This window comes from Convolutriloba macropyga, chromosome 3 (genome assembly GCF_964194025.1).
Source record: "Convolutriloba macropyga chromosome 3, txConMacr16.3, whole genome shotgun sequence".
Lineage (NCBI taxonomy): Eukaryota > Metazoa > Xenacoelomorpha > Acoela > Convolutidae > Convolutriloba > Convolutriloba macropyga.
The window spans coordinates 3,814,515-3,842,454 of record NC_134470.1 but is presented as its reverse complement, the minus strand read 5'-3'; the positions used below and the strand labels follow the sequence as shown (position 1 = coordinate 3,842,454).

General features: G+C 36.1%; 2 protein-coding genes across 2 annotated transcripts in view; both read left to right on the top strand.

The window, feature by feature from the left end:
- LOC142335883 (uncharacterized) overlaps nucleotides 1-27,940 on the top strand; it is a 126,287-nt gene that overhangs the window by 29,001 nt on the left and 69,346 nt on the right. The window lies entirely within an intron of this gene.
- Nucleotides 1-27,940, top strand: part of LOC142335884 (glycosyltransferase 25 family member-like) — a 61,721-nt gene that overhangs the window by 29,005 nt on the left and 4,776 nt on the right. Inside the window, exons 2-5 of the mRNA XM_075384234.1 lie at nucleotides 21,065-21,136; nucleotides 21,210-21,322; nucleotides 21,649-21,723; nucleotides 22,967-23,158. Coding sequence (XP_075240349.1) covers nucleotides 21,071-21,136; nucleotides 21,210-21,322; nucleotides 21,649-21,723; nucleotides 22,967-23,158 — 446 coding nt within the window. The 5' untranslated portion in view covers nucleotides 21,065-21,070. The remainder of the gene's footprint in view (nucleotides 1-21,064; nucleotides 21,137-21,209; nucleotides 21,323-21,648; nucleotides 21,724-22,966; nucleotides 23,159-27,940) is intronic.

The following is a 27,940-nucleotide window of genomic DNA, read 5'->3' as shown; positions in this document are numbered from 1 at the left end:
TTTTAAAAGTAAAGAACTCAACTCAAGTGAACGAGTTATCGAAAACGAGATTCTCCAAACAAGGAGAGAAATGATCAAAACAGGAACAAACCCAAAAGAACTTAGAATTCGAAATCTCGTACTCCAGATAGAAGACAACAGATTATGGACAAAACGGACAAATGGAAAATACTTGAAATCAAAGAAACTATCTAGAGAGTTCTCAATTTGACGCAAAACAACTAGTCTCCACTAATAGTAAGGACAGATACGAACACAATTTAAGGGTGGTGAAAGCTATCGCAAAACATCTCAGAGTCACATGGAATGTCACAGATCTAAAGAGATTATGCAATTATCGGGAAGGAAAAGGTCGAACCTTGGTCGCTAAAATAGACAGTGACTATGCAAAAAGGTTTATCCTACTCTCGCTTGCAAAAGTGAAAAGATTACGGCAAACGAGCTTTTAAAAGTAAAGAACTCAACTCAAGTGAACGAGTTATCGAAAACGAGATTCTCCAAACAAGGAGAGAAATGATCAAAACAGGAACAAACCCAAAAGAACTTAGAATTCGAAATCTCGTACTCCAGATAGAAGACAACAGAATATGGACAAAATGGACAAATGGAAAATACTTGAAATCAAAGAAACTATCTAGAGAGTTCTCAATTTGACGCAAAACAATCATGCTACACACGTTTTTAAAATAATCCAAAACATAAAAGACAAGTGGATTTTTATCAACAGATTCTGCGGCTCCTTGCAGGTCTCTAACAAATTTAAACTTTTAAGGAACTCTTTGGAGGACATGATTACATCGATTATAAATCAGCTGAATGAATTAGTGTAATGAATTCAAATAAGCCTTTAGAACCATGATCAGTTCTTTCGTGGACAATTAAAAATGAAATGTGCGTAATGGATGCATGTAACATTATAATATTCAACGATAACTTTTGACAACGAAATTATTTAGAGCCAAATAAAAGTTGTTAACTTTACCCTTCTATTTAAAAATGTGGATCCGCTGAATGTTATTAACTACAGACCTATTTTTATTGATAAGCTGCAGACCCAAATGATTGAGATTAAAAAACTCATTCAGATTATCTTCTGAAGCATAACATGATGAGTAATGAATAGTTTGTTTATGAAAAAATAACGATTCAATTAGAGATGACTTAATCTTTCTGACCAAGTCATTTGAAAAAAAAATTGATAACAAAAAACTATACATATTAGGCCCTGTTAGGGTAAGTCATCCATGTTAAGGCAAGCTTTGAATTTAAAACCAATGATTCGGAACTTCAATAGTTCACAATAAATCCGTTTATCAAATAAGCGAATGCAAGCTCCTTGGCATAAAAAACGATACAAAACTCTTGTACAATCTCAAGTAAAAATGTATAGAGGTGATGGCTGTAGGAGATAAAACCATAAAATTTTTAAGAATTGAACTCCCAACTAACATTTTGGAAAATTTTAACTCGATTGTGTTATCGCATTTAGATTATTGCGCTCTTTCAAATATCAATGTTAAGAAAAATGTACGCTTCTATCAAACGGGAACTGAACAGGGATTGCAGACAACTTTTTCAGATATAACTGTGAAAGTTTGAGGTAATCAACTAAAAAAAGTTTTAAGTGTTCAACAACGAATTGACAAGCGGTCAATTTTCTATTTTTACGATTAAATCACCAATCGAAAGCTAGAATTCAAAGGTAATGTGAAGCTTACAAGTGCAAATTACCACTTATCCGAACAATGAAAATCATTTTCCGACATCAAATTTCAACAAATTATAAAAATTATTTTTTCCATAGAACAGCTACAAAATGGGACAGTCTACCTAAATCTCTGCGAATTTTAAGCATTCAGACAAAAAGGTGAATAATAGTTTAAAAAGATTGTTTGTTGACCATAGTTTTTAATGTTTAACAGGAAACTGAGCACGGTTTTGAAAAATTTTGGTTTTCGTGATTTAAAAATTTGACAAAGGCCAGTAATCTTTGTATAATGTTTACCAATAATCTTTGTATAATGTTTATTATTGGCATCAGTAGTATTATGCAAAAAGTTCTCTTAATATGCCAAAAGAGCCTAGAGCTAAAGAAAAAAAGAAGGACAGGATACTTGATGTAATAGTTAGCTCGAGGACTGACAAAACCTTGAGAGAGCTAAAACAGGAAGTTGTAGAAATAAGAGGGGAAGCAAAATTAATTGGGAACCAGCTTAAAGCGATTAAAAGTGCTATTGAAATTAAAAGTGAACAACCCCCGCCATCAGAACCAAAACCTGTAGATGCTCCTGAAACACAAAGAAAAACGGAAAAAGGAATATTATGACGGAATACTATGACCTGAAAAAGGAATACTATGACGATATCCGATTCAGAGGCATCCTGAACTAGTCTCCACTAATAGTAAGGACAGATACGAACACAATTTAAGGGTGGTGAAAGCTATCGCAAAACATCTCAGAGTCACATGGAATGTCACAGATCTAAAGAGATTATGCAATTATCGGGAAGGAAAAGGTCGAACCTTGGTCGCTAAAATAGACAGTGACTATGCAAAAAGGTTTATCCTACTCTCGCTTGCAAAAGTGAAAAGATTACGGCAAACGAGCTTTTAAAAGTAAAGAACTCAACTCAAGTGAACGAGTTATCGAAAACGAGATTCTCCAAACAAGGAGAGAAATGATCAAAACAGGAACAAACCCAAAAGAACTTAGAATTCGAAATCTCGTACTCCAGATAGAAGACAACAGAATATGGACAAAATGGACAAATGGAAAATACTTGAAATCAAAGAAACTATCTAGAGAGTTCTCAATTTGACGCAAAACAATCATGCTACACACGTTTTTAAAATAATCCAAAACATAAAAGACAAGTGGATTTTTATCAACAGATTCTGCGGCTCCTTGCAGGTCTCTAAAAAAGTTAAACTTTTAGGGAACTCTTTGGAGGACATGATTACATCGATTATAAATCAGCTGAATTTCTAAATTTCTCATTTGCTGACTTTGACCACTATACAGGAACAAAAGCATCTCTTATTACAATGAACACAAATGATTGAGAGCCATTCGATTTTCAAAACAGAGAGAAGGGGTAAAAATTCTCTTAAATGTGTGTAATGAATTCAAATAAGCCTTTAGAACCATGATCAGTTCTTTCGTGGACAATTAAAAATGAAATGTGCGTAATGGATGCATGTAACATTATAATATTCAACGATAACTTTTGACAACGAAATTATTTAGAGCCAAATAAAAGTTGTTAACTTTACCCTTCTATTTAAAAATGTGGATCCGTCCGCTGAATGTTATTAACTACAGACCTATCTTTATTGCTAAACTGCAGCCCCAAATGGTTGAGATTAAAAAGTTCATTCAGATATCTTCTGAAGCATAACATGATGAGTAACGAACAGTTTGTTTCTGAAAAAATAAAGATTCGTTTAGAGATGAATTAATCTTTCTGACCAAGTCATTTGAAAAAAATGATAACCAAAAATTATACATGTTAGGCCCAGTTAGGGTAAGTTATCCATGTTAAGGCAAGCTTTGAATTTAAAACCAATGATTCGGAACTTCAATAGTTCACAATAAATCCGTTTCTCAAAAAAGCGAATGCAAGCTCCTTGGCATAAAAAACGATACAAAACTCTTGTACAATCTCAAGTAAAAATGTATAGAGGTGATGGCTGTAGGAGATAAAACCATAAAATCTTTAAGAATTGACCTCCCAACTAACATTTTGGAAATTTTTAACTCGATTGTGTTATCGCATTTAGATTATTACGCTCTTTCAGTAACCAATGTTAAGAAAAATGTACGCTTCTATCATACGGGAACTGAACAGGGATTGCAGACAACTTTTTCAGATTTAACTGTGAAAGTTCGAGGGAATCAACTAAAAAAATGTTTTAAGTGTTCAACAACGAATTGACATGCGGTCAATTTTCTATTTTTACGATTAAATCATCAATCGAAAGCCAGAATTCAAAGGTATTGTGAAGCTTACAAGTGCAAATTACCACTTATCGGAAAAATGGAAATCATTTTCCGACATCACATTTCAACAAATTATAAAAAATCTTTTTTCCATAGAACAGCTAAAAAATGGGACAGTCTACCTAAATCTCTGCGATTTTTAAGCATTCAGACAAAAAGGTGAAAGATAGTTTAAAAAGATTGTTTGTTGGCCATAGTTTTTCAAGTTTAACCGGAATCTGAGCGTGGTTTTGAAAAGTTTTGGTTTTCGTGATTAAAAAAATTGACACAGGCCAGTAATCTGTGTATAATGTTTACCAATAATATTTGTATAATGTTTATTATTAGCATCAGTAGTTTTATGCAAAAAAATCTCTTAATATGCCAAAAGAGCCTAGAGCTAAAAAAGAAGGACAAGATACTTGATGTAATCGTTAGCTCGAGGACTGACGAAACCATGAGAGAGCTAAAACAGGAAGTTGTAGAAATAAGGGGGAAGCAAAATTAATTTGGAACCAGCTCAAAGCGATTAAAAGTGCTATTGAATATAAAAGTGTACAACCGCCGCCATCAGAATCAAAACCTGTAGATGCTCCTCAAACACAAGGAAAAACGGAAAAAAAATATTATGACGGAATACTATGACCTGAAAAAATAATACTTTGACGATATCCGATTCAGAGGCATCCTGAACTAGTCTCCAAAAATAGTAAGGACAGATACGAACATGATTTATGGGTAGTGAAAGCTATCGCAAAACATCTCATAACCACATCAAATGTCACAGATCTAAAGAGATTAGGCAATTATCAGGAGCGAAAAGGTCGAACCTTGGTCGCTAAAATAGACAGTGACTATGCAAAAAGGCTTATCCTACTCTCGCTTGCAAAAATGAAAGATTACGGCAAACGAGTTTTTTAAAGTAAAGAACTCAACCCAAGTGAACGAGTTATCGAAAACGAGATTCTCCAAACAAGGAGAGAAATGATCAAAACAGGAACAAACCCTAAAAAACTTAGAATTCGAAATCTTGTACTCCAGATAGAACACAACAGAAAATGGACAAAATGGACAAATGGAAAATACTTCAAATCAAAGAAACTATCGAGCGAGTTCTGAGTTTGACGCAAAACAATCATGATACACACGTTTTTAAAATAATCTAAAACATAAAAGACAGGTGGATTTTTATCAACAGATTGAGCGGCTCCTTGCAGGTCTCTAACAAAGTTAAACTTTTAAAGAACTCTTTGGAGGAAATTATTACATCGATTATAAATCAGCTGAATTTCTAAATTTCTCATTTGGTGACTGGCACCACTATACATGAACAAAAGCATCTCTTATTACAAGGAACACAAATGATTGAGAGCTATTCGGTTTTCAAAACTGAGAGAAGGGATAAAGGTTCTCTTAAATGTGTGTAATGATTTCAAATAAGCGTTTAGAACCATGATCAGTTCCTTCGTGCGCAATTAAAAATTAAATATGCGTAATGGATGCACGTAACATTATAATATTCAACGATAACTTTTGACAACGAAATTATTTAGAGCCAAATGAAAGTTGCTAATGTTACCCTTCTATTTCAAAATGTGGATTCGTCCGCTGAATGCTATTAACTACAGACCTATTTTTATTGATAAGCTGCAGACCCAAATGATTGAGATTAAAAAACTCATTCAGATTATCTTCTGAAGCATAACATGATGAGTAATGAATAGTTTGTTTATGAAAAAATAACGATTCAATTAGAGATGACTTAATCTTTCTGACCAAGTCATTTGAAAAAAAAAATTGATAACAAAAAACTATACATATTAGGCCCTGTTAAGATAAGTTATCCATGTTAAGGCAAGCTTTGAATTTGAAAGCGATGATTCGGAACTTCAATAGTTCATAATAAATCCGTTTCTGAAATAAGCGACGCAAGCTCCTTGGCATAAAAATTGATACATAACTCTTGTATCAATCTCAAGTAAAAATGTATAGAGGTGATGGCTGTAGGAGATAAAACCATAAAATTTTTAAGAATTGAACTCCCAACTAACATTTTGGAAAATTTTAACTCTATTGTGTTATCGCATTTAGATTATTGCGTTCTTTCAAATATCAATGTTAAGAAAAATGTACGCTTCTATCAAACGGGAACTGAACAGGCATTGCAGACAACTTTTTCAGATTTAACTGTGAAAGTTTGAGGTAATCAACTAAAAAAAGTTTTAAGTGTTCAAAAACGAATTGACATGCGGTCAATTTTCTATTTTTACGACTAAATCATCAATCGAAAGCTAGAATTCAAAGGTAATGTTAAGCCTAAAAGTGCAAATTACCACTTATCCGAACAATGAAAATCATTTTCCGACATCACATTTCAACAAATTATAAAAAAATTCTGTTTTTTCCATAGAACAGCTACAAAATGGGACATTCTACCTAAATCTGCGAATTTTAAGCATTCAGACAAAAAGGTGAAAGATAGTTTAAAAAGATTGTTTGTTGACTATAGTTTTTTAAGTTCAACCGGAATCTGAGCACGGTTTTGAAAAGTTTTGGTTTTGGTAATAAAAAAATTGACAAAGGCCAGTAATCTTTGTTTAATGTTTACCGATAATCTTTGTATAAGGTTTATTATTGGCATCAGTAGTATTATGCAAAATGTTCTCTTAATATGCGAAAAGTGCCTAGAGCTAAAAAAGAAGGACAAGATACTTGATGTAATCGTTAGCTCAAGGACTGACGAAACCATGAGAGAGCTAAAACAGGAAGTTGTAGAAATAAGAGGGGAAGCAAAATTAATTGAGAACCAGCTTAATGCGATAAAAAATACTATTGAAATTATAAGTGTACAACCCCAGCCATTAGAACCAAAAGCTGTAGATGCTCCTCAAACACAAGGAAAAACGGTAAAGGGAATATTACGACGGAATACTATGACCTGAAAAAGGAATACTATAACGGTATCCGATTCAGAGGCATCCTGATTTAGTCTCCACTAATAGTAAGAAGAGATACGAACACGATTTAAAGGAGATGAAAGCTATCGCAAAACATCTCAGAGTCACATACAATGTCACAGATCTAAAAAGAATAGGCAATTATCAGGAAGGAAAAAGTCGAACGTTGATCGCTAAAACAGACAGTGACTATGCAAAAAGGCTTATTCTACTCTCGCTTGCAAAAACGAAAGATTACGGCAAACGAGTTTTTTAAAGTAAAGAACTCAACCCAAGTGAACGAGTTATCAAAAACGAGATTCTCCAAACAAGGAGAGAAATAGTCAAGATAGGAACAAACCCTAAAAAACTTAGAATTCGAAATCTGGTACTCCAGATAGAAGACAACAGAAAATGGACAAATGTCCAAATAAATGGAAATGTCACAAAATCAAACCAATGACTATTACACTCAGAACTGAAAATCTTAACCTATAATGTACGAAGCTTAGCTGATTTAAAACGGCGAAGTAAGTTTGCAAACTGTGTGTCAATCGAAAACGATCTCGACTTCATTTGCTTAACCGAAACCTGGCTCACTTGTGATATCACGGACGAAGCCCTTTTCCTTGAAGACTATACGATTCACAAGAGAGACAAAAAAGACGAACCGCACAAAACTGAACACGGTGGAGTCCTCATTGCCGTGCGAAACATACCTCATGAGAGGATCACATTGAATTCTGAAAATGAATACGTTGTTATCAATGTTAAGCCGAAAGATGTCTCAATGCTGATTTGCTGCTTATACTATCCTCCAAAAAACAATCCATACAGATGGTCGTCAGAATCTTTGATCTCTTTAACAAATGAATTGAATGAATATGCTGCAACGGAAAACTGCGACTACATAATTATCACAGGGGACATTAATTTTGAAAACACAACCTGGGAAATTCTATTATCTAACGATGCATATGAAGACACAGTACTCGAGAGCCTGGGTAAACATCAATTCAAGGAAATCCTGAGCCAAAAAGAAAAAACTCAACTAGAAATTTTCCTCAATAATAATCCCAGCACCGTAAATAACCATTCAGAAGTAAATGAATTTAACAGATCATTCAGCTAATATCATAATGTTTGTAAAATAATACTACAACTAACACATGAAAACTTTCATAGATGTAAACGACAAAAATATATCTTCAAAAAAATCGGCTGGAACAAGCTAAACGCAATCATATTTGTAAATCCTTTTAAACCTTACTGCTACAGTAACGTAGACGCACTTGTAAAGCAAGGGTACGAGTGGCTGGAAAATATTTTGGCAAAAACGTTCCAAGAACAACTAAACACAGGGCAAGTCTTCCGCCCTGTGTCAAAAATTAAACATCACACTTTATCAAATCTATCGCTACACTGAAGAGAAAAATTTTGAAAGTCAAGTCTGAAAAAATTTCTAAAAACGAAAGAGAAAAAAAAATAACTACAAAAAAACTTAGTCGAAGACCAAGTAGAGTTCGGAGAAAAAATTTTTCGAGGGCAAAAATTTTCAGATCTACAAAAATATTTGCGATCCATCCATAAAAGTAGTAGGTTTCCCGAGCCAATGAAATACGAAGATGAAAAGTTGAATGACGATGCACAGAAAAGTAAGTTTTTCAGCGACTTTTTTGCGAGTGTTTTCCTAAAAAGTAATCAAGTTGATCAAAATCGAACCTTCGCGAAAAGACCTATAACCATGTGAACGTAAGTGAAACAAAAACGTTTAGAAATCCTCTCAAAACTTGAAACTATTAAAGCATGCGGCCCGGACAACAAAGGTAATCTTGTGCTCAAAAACCTGCCTGCCCTCTCAAAATCCTTATTGATAGTGTTTAAGGCTGAACTATCAAAAGGTTACTTTCCAACGTTTTGGAAAATAAAAGAAGTTATTCCCATCTTTAAAGACGACGGCAGAGCAGACGTGAAGCATTACAGACCTATTAGCCTTCTCTGCAACATATCAAAAGTTTTCGAAAAATTTAAATTTAGCGAACTGTATGACATTGTAAAAACGACACTACACTATGCATAACATGGTTTTCGAAGACACAGGTCGGTGGTGACATAGATCTTGCTGTTCCTAAATCACCTCTACAACAAACTTGATAGTAATGAAGAAGAATTTTTTGTTCTCTATATGGACTTCAAAAAAGCCTTCGGTAGCGTTCCACATGACATCTTGCCACAGAAAATTGAAATACTAGGCATTGGCGGTAACTTCTTGAAAATTATTGCTAGTAACTTAGGTAAAAATAAAACAATATGTAATGTTTAAGGATTTTAGCTCTGAAACAGTGCAAGTAACAACTCGTGTTCCACAAGGATCACTACTAGGTCTACTTCTATTCATCATTTTTGTTAAAGATCTTCCTCTACAAGTAACTAAGTGTGAAGCCTTTGGTTAAGCAGACCATTACAATATTGTTGCAACGAATAGTGAAAACATGCAAATCGATATAAAACAAATAGAAGAATGGTGTTTAAACAATAAAATGACATTAAATGAAAACAAGTGTTATATCTTACCAATCAAAAGTCAAGAACACCCCAAGTTAGGTTTAAACAAAAAAACTTTACTTTACCAGAACGAGCAAAAAAATCTAGGCATTACATTGGGGCCAAAGCTGAACTGGAAACCTATTGTCCAAAAAAAGGTGCTCAAAGGCACTGAAAGCGTTTTTTTAACACCTCAACGTCCACGAAACTAAGCGCAAAACAATGCGTACGCAGGATATGTCGTGATAATTGTTGCATATGCAACTCAATCCTGGTTTGCTAATAAAACGGAGACGAGAGAGATTGAGCGCGTTCAAAATGAAGCTACCAGTTGGATCCTAAACAACTGGGAAATGAATTACAAGAAGAGGCTTGGAAAGCTCAATTTACTTCCTCTCCCCTTATATATTATAGTGAACCATAATGTATGACATGCTCATAGATTACATATTAAACGCATAATTCGAAATTTTCACAAACAAATAGGAGAACAAAAAGAGATGGTTACCAATAGTAAACCGGATTTTAACAATATAGAGAAAGCATCATAAATAATGATGGGAATCATCATGGAATTTCATCTTGACGGGACACGTCAAGGAATGTTTTTTCATAAAGGGATTCGTCAAGATGAAATTCCATGATGATTCCCATCATTATTTATGATGCTTTCTCTATATTGTTAAAATCCGTTTTACTATTGGTAACCATCTCTTTTTGTTCTCCTATTTGTTTGTGAAAATTTCGAATTATGCATTTAATATGTAATCTATGAGCATGTCATACATTATGGTTCACTATAATATATAAGGGGAGAGGAAGTAAATTGAGCTTTCCAAGCCTCTTCTTGTAATTAATTTCCCAGTTGTTTAGGATCCAACTGATCATTATTTATGACAAACAAATAGGAGAACAAAAAGAGATGGTTACTAGTAGTAAACCGGATTTTAACAATATAGAGAAAGCATCATAAATAATAATGGGAATCATCATGGAATTTCATCTTGACGGGACACGCACGTCAAGGAATGTTTGTTCATGACCGGATTCGTCATGCAAGTAAACCTGTTATCTGTTAGTTTAACTAACAGGGACCCGTGCGGTAGAAATTAACTATGAGAAAATCCCAAGGAGATTAACGAAAATGGGTAAAAATAACCTAATATTAATTAACCATTGATAGGACTGAAACCAAAGAACATATTCAAAACTAAACCTTACACAATTGAGCTCCCTCTCTCTAGTTGCTTTACATCTCTCACTTTCACAAAACTTCTAATATTTACAAGCAATAGATCTAATTTTGTATTAAACAGATTTTACATTTACATCTGCTCAATTAAATTCAAGTCTGAAACTTGGAAAATTTTCCTCAGTAACTCCGAGGTTTAAAGTGCTTAAGAATAACATCCAACCCAAACCGTAACCGTAGACAGTGCACGGATATTACACTGGCGACAGAGATTTAAGGGAAAGTTAACTTTTGAAATCTTTAACAATTTTGTCGGTAGGGAGACGCAAATAAAAAGCAATTTAACCCCAATAACTCCTCAAATAGAATTTTTTTTCCGAGACAAAACACAAGATTTGGGATAACAAATCTTCAATTTCCACCAATTTCCATCAAATTTTGTGGGAATCAATTGGAGAAGTCACAGCGGAGGAAATTAGCCGCAGGAAACCAGTCGCTGGAAAACAAGTGAGAAATTACTCGCGTGGTGCTATCTTTTACTCGTTGGTGGAGACAGAAACTTCCTTGTGTGGAAAGACCGCATCATACCAAGTGAGTAGAAATAAAGAGCTCCTTCTTGTTTTTGTCGTTCGTTATTGAAACTGATCGCCACTGCGTAAGACATTTTAGTCCAGGAAATATTTTTTTTCTTTCGACTTTATTTGCTAAATTGATTTTAGATAACGAGCGGCATAACCATCGGGAAAAAAGTGCGGGTTAGTAGCGTTGTAAAATCAATTGAAACAGTTGCTGAAAGTTATATATTGACTTTTTGTGGAACTACCATTAAAAAAAAGATATAAAGCGAAAATAGTTGAAAAAGTAACAATAAGCAGGAGAAAGTAAAAGAAAACTAAAGCACCTAAAATCATCCCTGTCGTAAATAGAAGTGAAAATATATTAAAAACATCAATAAAACAATGAAAATTGGAGTTCAGCCAGAATCATATTAAAATAAAAAACAGAAATTAGGTGGTACAGTCGTCTATAAGACTGTAAATTAAAACTTCCTTAAAAATAAAGAAAAATAAATAAATAAGTAAAAAAAAGAAATACCGTATTGAAAAAAGCGTTAGATTTTTATAAACAAAAGTTTTTAAACATTAAAATAAAGAGAGTGCTATAGAAATTCAAAGATAAAAATAGAAAACGCCTTCCAGTGACGATCTACTTGATAATTTTTTTTATAGAAACTATTAATTTCAACAACCTAACAAAGTTTTAAAAGGGCACGATACAAGTAGGGGAACAATAACATGACAACGGGTTCAACCTCTAGAATGCTATTACCGGACGCATTTACCGGTTCAAACGACTTGGAAAGTTACCTAACGCATTTTGAGCTATTAGCGGAACTACAAAAGTGGAAAAGAACTGAATGAGATCCGGCTCGCGATGTTGATGAACGGCCGAATTACTTTGCACTTAGGCTACAAAAATCTGCCATAGAGTTCTATCGCACTCTACCGCAAGCTACACGAGAAAATTATGATGAATGCCTAAAGCTTTTCGAGAACACTACAGCGAAAAACCGGTCGCTTTCCGGGGGCGGCTAGCTCGCCGCGTACAGCAACCAGAAGAAAAACTGACAAATTTTCTGGGAGATTTAAAGCAGTTGGCTTTGAAAGCTTACCTAACGGAGTCGCAAGACATTAGAGACCATCTCGTTCCGAGAATATTTCTAGAAGGAATCAACCATAGTCAGGTGAGGTTAGATCACAGAAAGCAAATTGGCGACAAGGATATGAAAATTGAAACAGTTTTGGAAAGAGCATTGCATCTGGAAGCTGTAACAAGAATAGAGGAGGAAGAGCAAACACGAAAAGTTGCGGTAATTAGACGAACTGAAACAAAATATTTAGTGGAGGCCGTCACCAAGCTTGTGAACCAATTGTCAGTAGATGACAAACAGCGAGAAAACCGTCGAAACCAATCTAGGGAGCGAGGCGGTTCCCAGGGACGGTGGGGTGACGACAGACGTGACAGAGGACAGCAACAAGATCGTGGGTTTAACGATCAGCGTCGATTTTCAACGCCAAGACCTAGTCACCGAGACAGATCTTTTGGAAGAAAGGAACCGTCTAGGAGGAACGAAGGGCAGGCTTTCAAGTGCAGAGCCTGTGGAGAAGAAGGACACCTTTTGAGAAATTGTCGAAATTGTTTCCTATGTGGAAGTTCCCAACACTTGAAAAGAAACTGCCCTTTTAAAAAGAAAACCACCGTGAACTGCAATGTCATTAGAGTTTGTTCGGCAAACACAATTAAATGTCTAAAAGCAGAAATCATACTTCATGGGAACAGATGCGTTGGATTAATAGACAGTGGAAGTAGTATATCGCTTTTGAGCTGGACCACATACGAAAAACTGGGAAAACCGGGAATTGTACAAACATACACAAACCGAGTGTTAACAGCCAACAACTCAGCTGTCGAAATAATAGGCAGCGTAACGCGTTTGGTACAGTTGCAACCAAGACTACCAGAGGTTGAACAAGAGTTTGTGATAACGGCAGACGAAGGTATAGAATGTCTGCTGGGAATTGATTTCCTGAAAACCAATAAATGTGTTGAACTTACAGGAAGAGAAACTATATAGCAGTCACTTTAAAATTTCAATACCGCTCACCACAGAGAAAACGCAAGGTGTTCAAGTTTTTTGCAATTGCGGGACAAAGACTTATATACAGAGTAAAAAGGAAAGTCTAATGAAAATTAGATTAGCTGATGAAAACGGAGAAGAAATTCCGGGAGTGGAAGGATTAGTGGAAGCAATTGAAGATTTTGAATTAAAGACTGGTTTGCTTTTAGCCGCCTGTATGATATCAATGAAAGATGGTTGGAGTTTGATAAAAGTGTTAAATCTAACGGACGCACCAGTAACCGTGTATAAAAGCAGTAAAGTGGGAACTTACTTTGAAAACAAACAGAACTTAGTTGTGAATGGAATTTTCACAAATCAAATAAGGCAAAACAATGGAAACTTTTCAAATGGGAAAACACGCAAACTTGGAAGGTTCTAAACTAAATGACCAGCAGAAAGAGAAAGTACAGGAATTGTTCACGAGACATCAACAAGTCTTCTCGCGAAACTCAAATGACTTAGGATATTGTGACGAAATAAAAAACACCAGATTAAATTCAACAAAGATGCACAGCCGTTCAGAAGAAGTTATTGCAGTATGAACTTTGATAAAAGAAAAGCAATGAAAAAAATTGTCGAAGATCTAGAGGATGCAAAATTAATTGAACCAGCCCATTCGTATTGGGCAGCACTATCAGTATTGGTGAAGAAGAAAGATGGCAGCTACAGAGTAGTTGTAGATTACAGAGATTTGAATAAACAAATCGAGAAAACCAGTTAACCGCTACCAAGAATAAATGACGTTATTGATTCTCTAGACGGAAATTGTTAATTTGCCAATATCGATTTGACATCGGGATAATTTCAAATGGCACTCAATGAAGAGTCACAGAACGTAACAGTTTTTGTAACTCCAATGAGACTCTACAAATGGAAGAGACTACTCATGGGTGTGGCGTCAGCGCCAGGAGCTTTCCGAAATTTAATGGAATTGATCATGTCGGGACTCTCCTGTGAGGTGGCTTTAGTATACCTGGATGACATAATCATCTTCGATAGATCCTTTGAGGAGCATCTCAACCGCATAGATCTCGTACTTGGGCGACTTAAAGACGCTGGATTGAAAATAAAAGGCTCAAAGTGCAGGTTTTTTCAGGAAAAAATTCATTTCCTGGGAACACATTGTATCAAATAAAGGCGTAGAAGTGGATCCGAAGAAAGTAGCGGCAGTCAGTAAAATGAAAAGCCCACGAACAATAAAAGAACTGAGAGCTATATTAGGACTAGTAGGCTTTCACAGAAGATTCATACAAGATTTCGGAAAAATAGCAGAGCCGCTTTATAAGCTATTAAATAAAAAAGAACGTTTTATTTGGAGCAAGGAATGTGAGTCAGCAGTTGAACAAATAAAACAAGTTTTACAGAAAGCACCAATTGTGGTTTATCCGAATGACACGGATCCCTATACGTTAACCTCCAACGCCTCTTTGTTTGGCATTGGCGCAATTATTTCCCAAAGACAACAATTGGGTGAGAGAGTTATTGCATACGCGTGCAAAACGCTCAGCAAAAGTCAACGAAACTATTCTGCGACAAAACGAGAACTTTTTGCAATAGTTTATTTTACTCAACACTTCAGAAATTATCTTCTCGGACAAAAGTTTTTAATTGTTACTGACCATAGGGCCCTCACGTGGTTATATAGTTTTAAGGAAGCAGATGAATTATTAGCCCGATGGATAGAAAAGCTCGGACAGTTTGACTTTGAAATCAAACACGAAGCGGTAAAAAAAATCCCTCACGCGGAATGTCTGTCGAGAGTTCCGTCTGTCGAGAGTTTAACTGACGACCAAGTCAAAGACTGCGATCAAGTGAACCAAATAAATACAGAAGAAAAAATATCTGGTCCATTGGACTAGGGAAATCTGTTGAACAACTAGTTGAACATCAGAAAAATGCAGCCGACCTCATTATACTGAGAAACTGGATTGACAACGGGAAAAGCCCTAAGAAAACACATGGCAGGAGCCTCTAGGGCAATGTGGAAACCTTGGACTGCTTTCAAAAACTTACGGATTGAAAATGATCTAATCAAGAGACAGAAACGTATTGACGAGTTTAATAACTTAACACAAATAGTCATTCAGAGATTATTTTTAAAAGAAATTCTGCCTTTCCTTCATGAACATTGCGGACATTTTGGTATGGCCAAGACATTTGACCGGGTTCGAGAACAATTCTACTGGCCTGGGATGAAAAAAGATGTCCACGAATGGGTAAGTTCTTGTGAAGAATGCTGTCAAAAGAAATCTCCACACCAGAAACACATACACAGCCTGACACCGTGGAAGACAAACTATATCTCTGGCAAGTTGCCTTAGACATTATGGGACCTTTACCCGAGTCCAGCAGAAACAAATACATTCTGTTAATTGGAGATCAGTTTACAAAATGGTATGGAGCAATTCCCATGAGCAACCAAGAAGCTTTAACGGTAGCTAAGGCGTTTGTAAACGTATGGGTTTCAAGGTTTGGTTGTTCGGCAAATCTTCATAGCGACAAGGGCATTAATTTTATGTCGAATCTTCTCAAGAACATGTGTAAAGAGCTGGGAATTAACAGGCTTTCAACAACAGCTTATCACCCTCAAGGAAACGCAATGATAGAGCGCACCAATCGCACAATCGAAGAGAGTCTTGCGAAATATGTGGGTCAACATCACAACACTTGGAGCGACTACCTTCCGCTAGTAATGATGGCATACAGATCATCAATTCACTCTGTTACGAAGTACAACCCCTTTTACCTCCTTTTTGGACGATCATGCGCGCTGCCGATTGATTGCATGTATCAAACAATACAAACCAAAATCTATCAAACTTTGAGTGATTACGTTGGTTGCTTGAAAGAGGAACTACAAACGTGCCGTGAGCTGGTACGGGAAAGCATGGATGTGGAGCAAGAAAGACAAAAAACCTACTACGACCGTAGCACATTTGGACCACAATATGAAGTAGGTGATTTAGTAATGGTGTTCTTTCCCACAATAAAAACTGGCCAGACAAAGAAATTTAAATCATTTTACAGCGGACCGCAGGTAATACGTGAAATAGAAAACGATCTGAACTTTGTTATTGAGGATGTGAAAACAAAAAAAAACAACAAAAGGTCCACTACGATCGACTCAAACGTTTTGACAGTAGAAGTGCTACCACTGATAAAAAAGAACCTAAGAAGGGAAAGATTGAACCGAGAATAACACAAAACGACCTTACGGAGGACAATGATTTTGTGGAAATTGAAGTGGTGACCCCAAAATTGAATTTCACAGAAAGAAGAGAAGTTCAGCTTGAAGGAAATATTAGTCAAATTAATCCTAATACTGAAACTCACAATGAGACAGTCAAAGACGAATCGTTTCAAACACCTATGGGTGGGAGTACAAGAGAATCAATAAATACTAACACCAACAATAAGAGCAGAAGCACAAAGGTACCTGCCTCCAAAGTAGCCACACAGCAGAAGTGGGATAGTCTGGTGTCAACATCCGAAAGGAGTGAATGCGAAGAATTTCCAAATAGGAGCACGGCTTCTACTTCACAAAATGTCGCCGGACGACGATATCAGAAAAGAAGTGCGTCGGGAATAACAAGACCACGGAAACTGAAAGACAATTTTTTATTCAAGGATAACGATTCGGATGAAAAATTTGATAATGATGTGTTTTTTAAGAGGTGATACGACAAAATGCAGAGGGCGTGGAACCCATATTGTATCGTGCCCATGAACTGGAAACTTCTTCAGTTGGTTAGCATATTAGGTTTTTCACAATCCTTGGCGATTGTGGGGTATGATTTTGAGAACATTCTACAGACGCAGAAAATTGCAATGACGGAACCGACAAAATGCGAAACGTCACACATAAATGAGGAGCAGGTAAAAAAAGGAGGACTCGTCTACGCCAAGAGCAGCAGGAGTGAAATAAAATACTGCATGTACAGGGCTGCATATACGGTAACTGTGCTGAAAACAAGTGGTTGGTATGACGACGCAACTTACTTAAACGAAAAATCACAAATAGTTCCAATGTTTTACCCAATAAAAGAGTCACTATGTCAAAATCTATGGCAGGGACACAAAGCGCGGTTAGCGGGTCTTGGTGATTTTGAATTCAATGCTCGCAAAGAAGTCCTCAACGAGATGAATGTTGACCGAACCGAAGCTGAATTTGCTGAGAAGATATCAAAAACTTTCATGAAAGGCGGAGATGAGAAAGGAGTTAATTATGTCTACCCGGTGGATTGGATCAATCCAAAAGGTGAAACACAGAAAGGTAGCATCATGATAAATGCTGAAATTTTCATGGGGCCTTTGTTCATTGAAACTAGGGAAGCAAATGAAGGAACATGGATATATTTTAAAGACCCTTTGAAACAGGAGCAGACCTTGTTATATCAAGGAGACACATTTGTAATAGATTCAGTACAATACCTGTTCGACCAAGACAAAAAACCAAACATTTTAACGATCGTTAAATTTTCAGACTAGATAACAGCAAAAATAGTCCCAGCCGGAAACAAAAAGTACTTGACGAGCAAATTAGACAGAAAAAGAAATTTAGTTGTCCAGTTGGAAAACAAGACAAAACATATAGACAATTTTCTGCTTTTTGAAACAAACCACAGAAATTTGTTTTACACAACGGAAAAGTTGACGGTCACGGAACGACATTTTTTAACAACAGATATACCTGAAACAGATCTCAGGGACATAAAACTCGACCAACGTTTTGTGTGGGATTTTTGAGGCATGTTTGAAAACCTGAAACAATTAGAGTTATTAAATTGTCACATAGAAAAAGTGCACAGAGCTATGATTCTAACGATATCAATTAACGGAAATTCACACCAAATTTTCTTAAGTCTACAAAACGCTCTGGGTACACACGCTGAAAGAGCGGGAGGAATACTTTGTGTCCGTAGGTGCGCTAAAGTAATCGTACATGTTGTCGAAAATCAGTTTTGTACGGAGGAAGTCACAATTAGGGTGTCTTCTGACAATACTTCAGAAGTTATTAGATACAAGGACCCCATTTTTAGAGTATTCTATAGAAATTTCACACTGATTAATTGCAACCCCATGTACCCGAACGCTCTTGAATTGCAGAATGGGTCATGGATAACATATGGGCGAAGAATAAAAATGATTGAAAAACCCAATGATATGCCTAATTATAGAGTTAACGTCAATTGGTCATTTTCGACGCCAATGGAAGAATTTTTCAATGACAAGGACCTGGAACTCAGCAAAATGGCCCAAAAATTAAGGCATTCGAGAAAGACGATAACAGGAAGAGAAGTTTTCCTGGGACAATGAGGTTTATATGAGCTTGAGACTCTAGAGCATTTCAACGCGGACTTAAAGTACAATCATCAGTGCCATCAATTGCTGATTTTTGGATACTTTTTTAATGAAGTGAAACAAATCTGGCATGTGGCCAGGGAAATAACCATCAGTTTGATGACTATTTTTATTGGATCTAAAATCATATTTTGTTTGGTACGCGTGTTTCTTTCAATCGATATGCTACGCAGTGGCACCAATCCTGTAATTGCACTGCAACCAATTAACCCAATGGGGGAACTAGGTTATTTTCATCATCTAAAACAACGTACAAAGGAACAAAAATTGACAAGAAAAAGGACAGTTGAACGGTATGATGGTGAAACAAACATCGTAGTTATAAAAGCAAAAAAGGCAAAATCTGTACCAGATATGGCAGAAATTGAGATTGATACATTAGACTAATTTACGTGTATGATATATAGGAATGGCAGAACCAAAAATCGGTGATTATGGCTACTGTCTACCCGAGGTGTTCGAGGTCAGGTCGATAGTCAGGCACCAAGTGTATCGGATTGTTGGAGTAACCTCAAACAAAAGGTACGTGGTGCCACTGACGCAGCTGCATTCACCCAATATAGTGGATAGAGCCGCAATTAGAGTTGGGGAGTTAAGTGAGATGCAACACAGAATCTAGGAACAACAGCGAGAAAAGAAGATTAACAACAGCGAAACGCTGGGAACAGCCGGGGCTCGGCTCGAAGAGGAGCTCCGGCAGTTAAAATTGAAAGTCAAAGATTAGGTGATCAATTGCTGGAGACCAAACGGCAACCTGAATACGCTGGGAATCAGCGGGAGTCCTGCAGGAGGCAGGTGGAAACATTGAAGAAAAAGTTGGAGGAGGTTACAAATGTAGCCGAAACAAAAACAAGGGATGTATCGCTCTGGTGGACGAGCGGGAGTGCTTAGCTCGGGAGTTGGCGAATGCCTAGATAGACAATAGAAAGCTAAGGGGTAGATTAAAAACAGAGCAAACCCCAAAGAAGGTCCTACAAAGGAGACTGGAGGCGATCAACGCGCAGAGCCCGTTCAGTCGACCTCCAAACTTTTATGAACTTCTATTCCTGCCACAGGGTCCACAACCAGTACTATCCAGAAACATTTCAACAAGTTGGCAATGCTCTGTCATCCGGACAAGTTTGTTCGTGAGGACATGTTCAAAATCATTCTTCAAGCAAAAAAAAATTATGGAAGACGAGGAGGCCCGTAATATTTATGACAAATACGGGATTGAAAAAGCACAAGAATATATGAACTCAAAAATGGACATTTGAAACTCTTGCTCTGTGAGTGAGTGTAACACTCACATTATCTAAGAGGGAGGCAGTATAGTGAACCATAATGTATGACATGCTCATAAATTACATATTAAACGCATAATTCGAAATTTTCACAAACAAATAGGAGAACAACAAGAGATGGTTATTAATAGTAAACCGGACTTTAACAATATAGAGAAAGCATCATAAATAATGGAATCTCATCTTGACGGAACACGTCAAGGAATATTTGTTCATGACGGGATTCGTCAAGCAGGTAAACCTGTTATCTGTTAGTTTAACTAACAAGGACCCGTGCGGTAGAAAATAACTATGCGAAAATCCCAAGGAGATTAACGAAAAGGTGTAAAAATAACCTATGATTAATTAACCATTGATAGGACTGAAACCAAAGAACATATTCAAAACTAAACCTTACACAATCAAGCTGCCTCTCTCTAATTGCTTTACATCTCATCTTCACAAAACTTCTAATATTTACAAGCAATAGATCTAACTTTGTATTAAACTGATTGTACATTTACATCTGCTCAATTAAATTCAAGTCTGAAACTTGGAAGTAACTCCGAGGTTTAAAGTGCTTAAGAATAACATCCAACCCAAACCGTAACCGTAGACAGTGCACGGATATTACAATACAACTAAACGATCTACTTCTCTTAATTGCTTTTCTCTCAGGAAATTACAATATCAATATTCCGATCACTAGAAACCAAAACTGTCGTGATCAACCAAATACCAGACAATTTGAGCTAATAAACATAAATCAAACAAGAACGAAAAAAGCAGATGAAAATTTCTGGAGGCGTTCTAGTCAATTTTTATATCTGTAAAATCAACAGAATTTTTTCTCTAGACATTACTCTGAACCAAATTCTTGTACGTGGACCTTTCTGTGCAACTGCAACAACTGCAATCCAGTACAGAGGGTCAAATTATCCAACCAATAAAGGGATGTCTACCCTAGTGCCACGACACTGAAGCCTAAACTACTACTACATGTGAATTTATTTGTTTTTACGCCGCTTGATTAAATTTAAAACTGCTTGTATGTATACTTTCAATTAAATTGAAGCGTCTTTTCTTCTTCAGCTTTTCATTTTTCAGTTAAACTGATGATTTTTGCACTGGCATGGATGATCTTTTTCAGTGCCTGTCAATGCTCAGAAATCAATTTTGGGGTTAGTTGAAGACTAATAGACGAGTTGTAATAGTCTATTAAATTGACGAGTTTTAGCAATGGGAGTGTTTTAGATAACGTTTATTAATTTGGACAGAAGAGAAGATCGAAAAATATGGACAAAAACGGAATTATTACGAGTGTTCCCGGATGTTCATATCAAGAGGCTTTCTGCAGTTGATGCCAAGTATGAATTTTTGTTGTATGGTTACAATTTGGATTTAGACGTTGAGGTCATAATTAGGTTGTTTCTCATAGAATCAAATGCCACCGACCCAATTTTTACAATATTTTATATTCTCCCTCTCTCAGAGCTTTACAAGTGTCCGCTAATTCAGTGTTCGCTCTCTGCTCTTAAGAGCTCTACTAGTCACTTGTGTTTTTGGACACCCTGCTCTCTCCCTAGCTCCTATCCCTTACCCAACCCAGTGAGTCGAGACTCCCTAAGCTAGGCAAATTCCATCCCCATGCTATTCATTTTGAAATTTTTTTCGATATTGGTCGGTTGTTTAGGGGGTTAAATCAAACAGAATTGAAAGAACGACACATCGGTAGTATGCAAGGGTACGAGGATCCATACGAAAAAAGGTAATTTAATTTAATATTTACTGATAGTCTGACGCATGCTAACGTATCATTGTTTTGTTGATGCAATTAATTGAACTAAATGCTATCAGCTGAAAATTTTGAAATAGAATTTCATTTATTTGTGCTTATTTTCATTGCTAATTGCAATTAAACCGAATTCTGCATCCGTTTTAGCTCACAGAAAGGTATGCTTTTGAAACTAAACAAGTTGAACTGGCATGTTAGATTGTCCCGTAATTAATTTGTGTTTGATTGACGCAAAATGACTGCATGATGGTAAAAGCAAATGAATCTCGCAACGCACTCACTTCGAAGGTTGTGGGACCATTTTAATTATTCCTGACTTTTCATTATTGTCGTGTTCATTGCAGGGTTGGGATCTTTTTTGGGATTGTTTTTGGCCCACAGTATGATACATGATGTGCTAATAATTAAAATTCTTAAACTTAAAGAGTACTCCCGGCCTCTTAGAAACTATAGTAAAGGTTACATACGGTCGAAGCTCTGGATAGCCGTCATCTATAAACCCTCAACGGACAACATTTTCGAGACATATTGATGCTAAACTTGATGCTTGTTGTATCAGACCATATACAAAACCAAATCTCATTTCGAAGGAGGTCACGTGAACTGAAAGTTATGTATCGTAATTACATTCGTTGCCAGAAGATCATGCACAAAACGAAAGATTTGATTCAACCATAGAGATTTTTGGATATGGTTTAAAGAAGATTAAACTCATGATTGCCCTTTGTGTCTATAAATATTAATCATTAAGTAATGAATTGTGGTGGAATGGAGACCTAAAACGAGAATTAAAAATAGTAAAATCAACCATAAGAAAATTTAATCCCAATTTGATCTCCCTCTCTGATTTACTGAATAATTAGAGCCGGTTAAACGTTTGTTAAAACAAAGGCCTGAATTTCGTGCATGAGACGAAGTAATTATCAAGAAATAAATGTTCGTTTATGCTAACCAGAAAATTGTGCATGACTTGCTTAACAATTTAGAAAAATAATGATTTCGCATGAAAGCGAGGGCTCTGCAATTTGGTGTCATTTGACTGCGAACAGTGCTTGCTTGTTTACATTAATAGTTCCTGGTAGACATTTTTGATTTTTGGATGTCATTGAAAGATTGATTGGTGCAATTGCTTTGTAAACAAACAGTTCTTTTTGCCTTTGATCGCGATGCATGGTATGACTATCATGTTTTTTGGCACGACAATGCAGTTTTTTAGACCACTCAAACTGGGCGAGGTCGCATGTTTCTTGAGTCACTACAATGTATGGACGGACATAATCGAGAAGGAGTCGCCTTTGACTCTGATTGTGGAAGACGATGTCAGATTTGATCCGCACAAAGAGGATCTCTTCAGAGAACTTCTGAATCAAGCAGTAACGGAGTTTGTGGACCGCGACGGTGATTTGCTGTGAGTATTTTTTGCAAGTTTAATAATTGTCGCTACGGGACGCGTTTATTTGTTTTCATTGTTATTAATAGCCGCCCTCATCTTCTCAGCCGGCTATTATTGCGCTCGTATTTTTTTTTACAATTCAAAGAATTTGAATTGTATTGGGGCGCTGTCTTTTTTTTTTTTAAGATCTGTTCACACATTTTCATGATTTTTGAAGTCAAATTGGAGTAGTGATTTTGGTCACGCCGAAACAGGAAATGGAGCGAAAAGCGAGGGGTTTTGCGGCGTGAATTTTTTTCGCTCTAATTTTAAAGTAGAGTGCAAAAATGGTGTTTGAACAAAAATTCGGTTTCTCGGTAGTGGTTTTTTGTTCACATGCGGCAATTTCACTCTGATTTTTACTGTTTTTTCGATTTTTTGGATCGGATTTTTCTAAACGGTTTTCCCAATCCATTCACAGCTCATTCTAGGCCTAGTTTTTGTTTTAATTGAATTTTGATTTCTCGCTAGTGGTTTTTTTGTTCATATGCGGCATTTTGACATTGATTTTTTGTTCTTTTTTCTTATTTTTTTTTAAAATGGTTTTCTCAATTCACTCATAGTCCATTCTAGGTCTAGTTTTTCTGTTTAGTCAATGAAAGTTCTTTGAATTGTACGTCAGGACTTGTCCTGCTATGTTTTTTTACTTCGTCAAACTTTTTTTCGCTTTACCATTTTGCCGCTTTTTCGACATTTTGCGTGAAATCTTTTTGACTTCTCTAGGCTAGTTTCTCTCTTCTCTCATTCTGCTAAAAGTGAATTTGAACATCAGTTGCTAAGCAAAGCAATTCAAAATGAACAGAGTCGGTATAAAAAATTGAAGTCAGAAATAGAAACGGGATAAACCCATAAAGCCCAATTTTAGATGCCCGCTATTTGAACGTCGTTCCTATAAGTCTTAGGTACCACCTCGAATGCTTATTGGTGTTGATAGTAGCCCCTGTAGCCTCTCTCTAAGAAACAGAAGTATGTTCAACTACGAAATGCCATCAAAATAAATCAGACTTAAAAAATATTTTTGTACAAAAATCTTTTTTTTTTCAATATATTCTATTCGTTCAATCCCAATCATGCTTATTGGAATCAACGGCGGCTGTTTTCCGGCAATCTGCCGGGTATGTTTACATTTTTCAGACATCTCTCCTCAAATGCTTGATGTAAATTCCTCTCATTCTCTATTCTGAAATCATTTTGTCTCATACCATAAATAGTGTGACAACCCGGTTGTTAAATGTCAAAACTCTTTGGATTGCCCTTTGGGACTGTCCCGTTATTGCAGTTTTTAATTAACTAATGGTTAGAGTAATGGTTAGAGTAATTAACTAATAATTAACTAATTAACTAATAGATAGTTGCTCGTTTTAGAATTTCGTGCGCAGCTAGTTTGAACTCAAATTTTATTGATAGCCGCCCTCATCTTCTCAGCCGGCTATTATTGCGCTCGTATTTTTTTTTTACTTCGTCAAACTTTTTTTCGCTTTACCATTTTGCCGCTTTTTAATAGCCGCCCTCATCTTCTCAGCCGGCTATTATTGCGTTCATATATTTTTTTTTTACTTCGTCAAACTTTTTTTCGCTTTACCATTTTGCCGCTTTTTCGACATTTTGCGTGAAATCTTTTTGACTTCTCTAGGCTAGTTTCTCTCTTCTCTCATTCTGCTAAAAGTGAATTTGAACATCAGTTGCTAAGCAAAGCAATTCAAAATGAACAGAGTCGGTATAAAAAATTGAAGTCAGAAATAGAAACGGGATAAACCCATAAAGCCCAATTTTAGATGCCCGCTATTTGAACGTCGTTCCTATAAGTCTTAGGTACCACCTCGAATGCTTATTGGTGTTGATAGTAGCCCCTGTAGCCTCTCTCTAAGAAACAGAAGTATGTTCAACTACGAAATGCCATCAAAATAAATCAGACTTAAAAAATATTTTTGTACAAAAATCTTTTTTTTTTTCAATATATTCTATTCGTTCAATCCCAATCATGCTTATTGGAATCAACGGCGGCTGTTTTCCGGCAATCTGCCGGGTATGTTTACATTTTTCAGACATCTCTCCTCAAATGATTGATGTAAATTCCTCTCATTCTCTATTCTGAAATCATTTTGTCTCATACCATAAATAGTGTGACAACCCGGTTGTTAAATGTCAAAACTCTTTGGATTGCCCTTTGGGACTGTCCCGTTATTGCAGTTTTTAATTAATTAATGGTTAGAGTAATGGTTAGAGTAATTAACTAATTAACTAATAGATAGTTGCTCGTTTTAGAATTTCGTGCGCAGCTAGTTTGAACTCAAATTTTATTGATAGCCGCCCTCATCTTCTCAGCCGGCTATTATTGCGCTCGTATTTTTTTTACTTCGTCAAACTTTTTTTCGCTTTACCATTTTGCCGCTTTTTAATAGCCGCCCTCATCTTCTCAGCCGGCTATTATTGCGTTCATATATTTTTTTTTTACTTCGTCAAACTTTTTTTCGCTTTACCATTTTGCCGCATTTTCGACATTTTGCGCGAAATATTTTTGACTTCTCTAGGCTAGTTTCTCTCTTCTCTCATTCTGCTAAAAGTGAATTTGAACATCAGTTGCTAAGCAAAGCAATTCAAAATGAACAGAGTCGGTATAAAAAATTGAAGTCAGAAATAGAAACGGGATAAACCCATAAAGCCCAATTTTAGATGTCCGCTATTTGAACGTCGTTCCTATAAGTCTTAGTTACCACCTCTAATGCTTATTGGTGTTGATAGTAGCCCCTGTAGCCTCTCTCTAAGAAACAGTTCAACTACGAAATACCATCAAAATAAATCGGACGTAAAAAATATTTTTGTACAAAAATCTTTTTTTTTCAATATATTCTATTCGTTCAATCCCAATCATGCTTATTGGAATCAACGGCGGCTATTTTCCGGCAATCTGCCGGGTATGTTTCTAAATTGCTCCACATAGGTTTTAAATTGTTTTCAGTTCTTGAAAAGTAGTGGCAGGTTTCGATTCCACATAGAGCTCTTTTTGATGTGTAGATTTTAGAATTGTCTTCCTTTGATGGTATTGTATCAGCATTTTTACTTGTAAGAATAAATTTGATTGTTCGTCACTGTCCCGTTTATGGCATTAGTTGACAATAATATTTGTTCCTACTAGTTTTATATAATCTTTCACTGGGAAACTTATAATTCTTCTAAAAGAATGTTGACTAAAGTTTCTTTATTTTCTATATCGAATGTCTATTTCTGATTATAAGCTCTTATTTTATATCTTTATTAATAGCCGCCGTCAGCCTCTCAACGGCTATTATTTAGGCACTCTCCTTTTTTAATTCGCTTTACCTTTTGATCACGTTTTTCGTTTTACATAAGTCACGATTTTCAAGTGTGACTTCTGACTTACTTCACTCACTGCTTCAACTTAATGGATTTTAAGTTTGTTCACGCATTCAGTTACGCAATGTGGTTAATACTGTCAAAGTCAAAAGATCAAAATCAAAAGACGGGTAAACCGATGCAGCCCGATCAGTAAGTCATTGAGAATTAGGTTATCAAAGTTCATTAGAGTGTTTGCTAGCTGACATTGGTATTAAGTTTATTAGCTTTCAGTTTAGAATCTGAATTAAGTATGGTTTTAGAATCCACGCCAAATTAGAACTGCACGCCAAATTAGAACACTTTGACACTGAAGAAAATAGAAAAAAATTCGGGTAATTTATCTTTTTTTTTCGGTTTCAATCCCGGTGTGCATCAAGCGGGTCAACGGCGGCTATTTTCTGGCAATTGGTTGGCTATGTTATAGTCTTTTGTTATATAAAATTTTTGCTTGACTATTTTGCTATTGTTCTAGAACATTCTGCGACCTCTCAAGTGACATTTTCTTGCTCGATTTCTTCATTTTTGAGAGGTTTCAGTTGTTGCTAAAATAAAAGGGACTGTGAGCCGCTGTCCCTGAGTGGTTAAGATGTCCGACTACTAGCCAAACGGTATCGGTTTGGAACCTCAGTGTGTTTTCTGCACCATAAATTTCTCAGCTGCACCCCCACGAAATTAAATTGCCTCCACCCCGCCTGTCTTTCGAGAGCAATTTTTCCGACGGCAGTCGGTTTGTGTTTTTATCAAAGGTATTACCTCATAGTTTTTGAAGACTGAGAAATCTGTAGTTTGAGACTGAAGTTGGATGCTTGTAGCATTGAAGTCAGAAGCAATTTTGTGTCCGCTGCATTCTTATGTCAATTGTTTGTTGTTTCATTTTGTTATCAGTGGATTTTGGAGAGTCTATCCAATATTCCAACTTAACGCAGGCAAACGTGGCTGTGTTATGAAAATCGGTGTTTTCAAATATTCAATTTAGTATGTTTTGGCCTTTTGGCAGTTGTTTTCCGTACTCGTGTAATCGGGTTTTTTTACCTTAGATAAATTGCGGTTTTTGAAAACGTGTAGATTGGAATAGTCGGGCGATGTCCTAATTTTTAAGGCCTGTCCACTTTTCTTGACGATTTGATTGGTCATTTTAAACAACGTGATATTATACTTGCTTTCAATGTTATCATGCTAATTAATTACTCTTGAACGAAGTTCATAGCAACTATTGTAAACGTGTTGGTCTTTTATGCAAATCTTTTATGTGTTGGTCTTTTATGCAAACCATTTTGCGCTTACTCCAAAGTAAAGCTTGTTGCTAATGTAAAGTCGATTACAGCAAGCAAAAAGGACCCAGTAGTAAGTGCATCTGGTTATGGATCGGGAGGTCAGTGGTTGGAAACCCGGCGGGTGTTA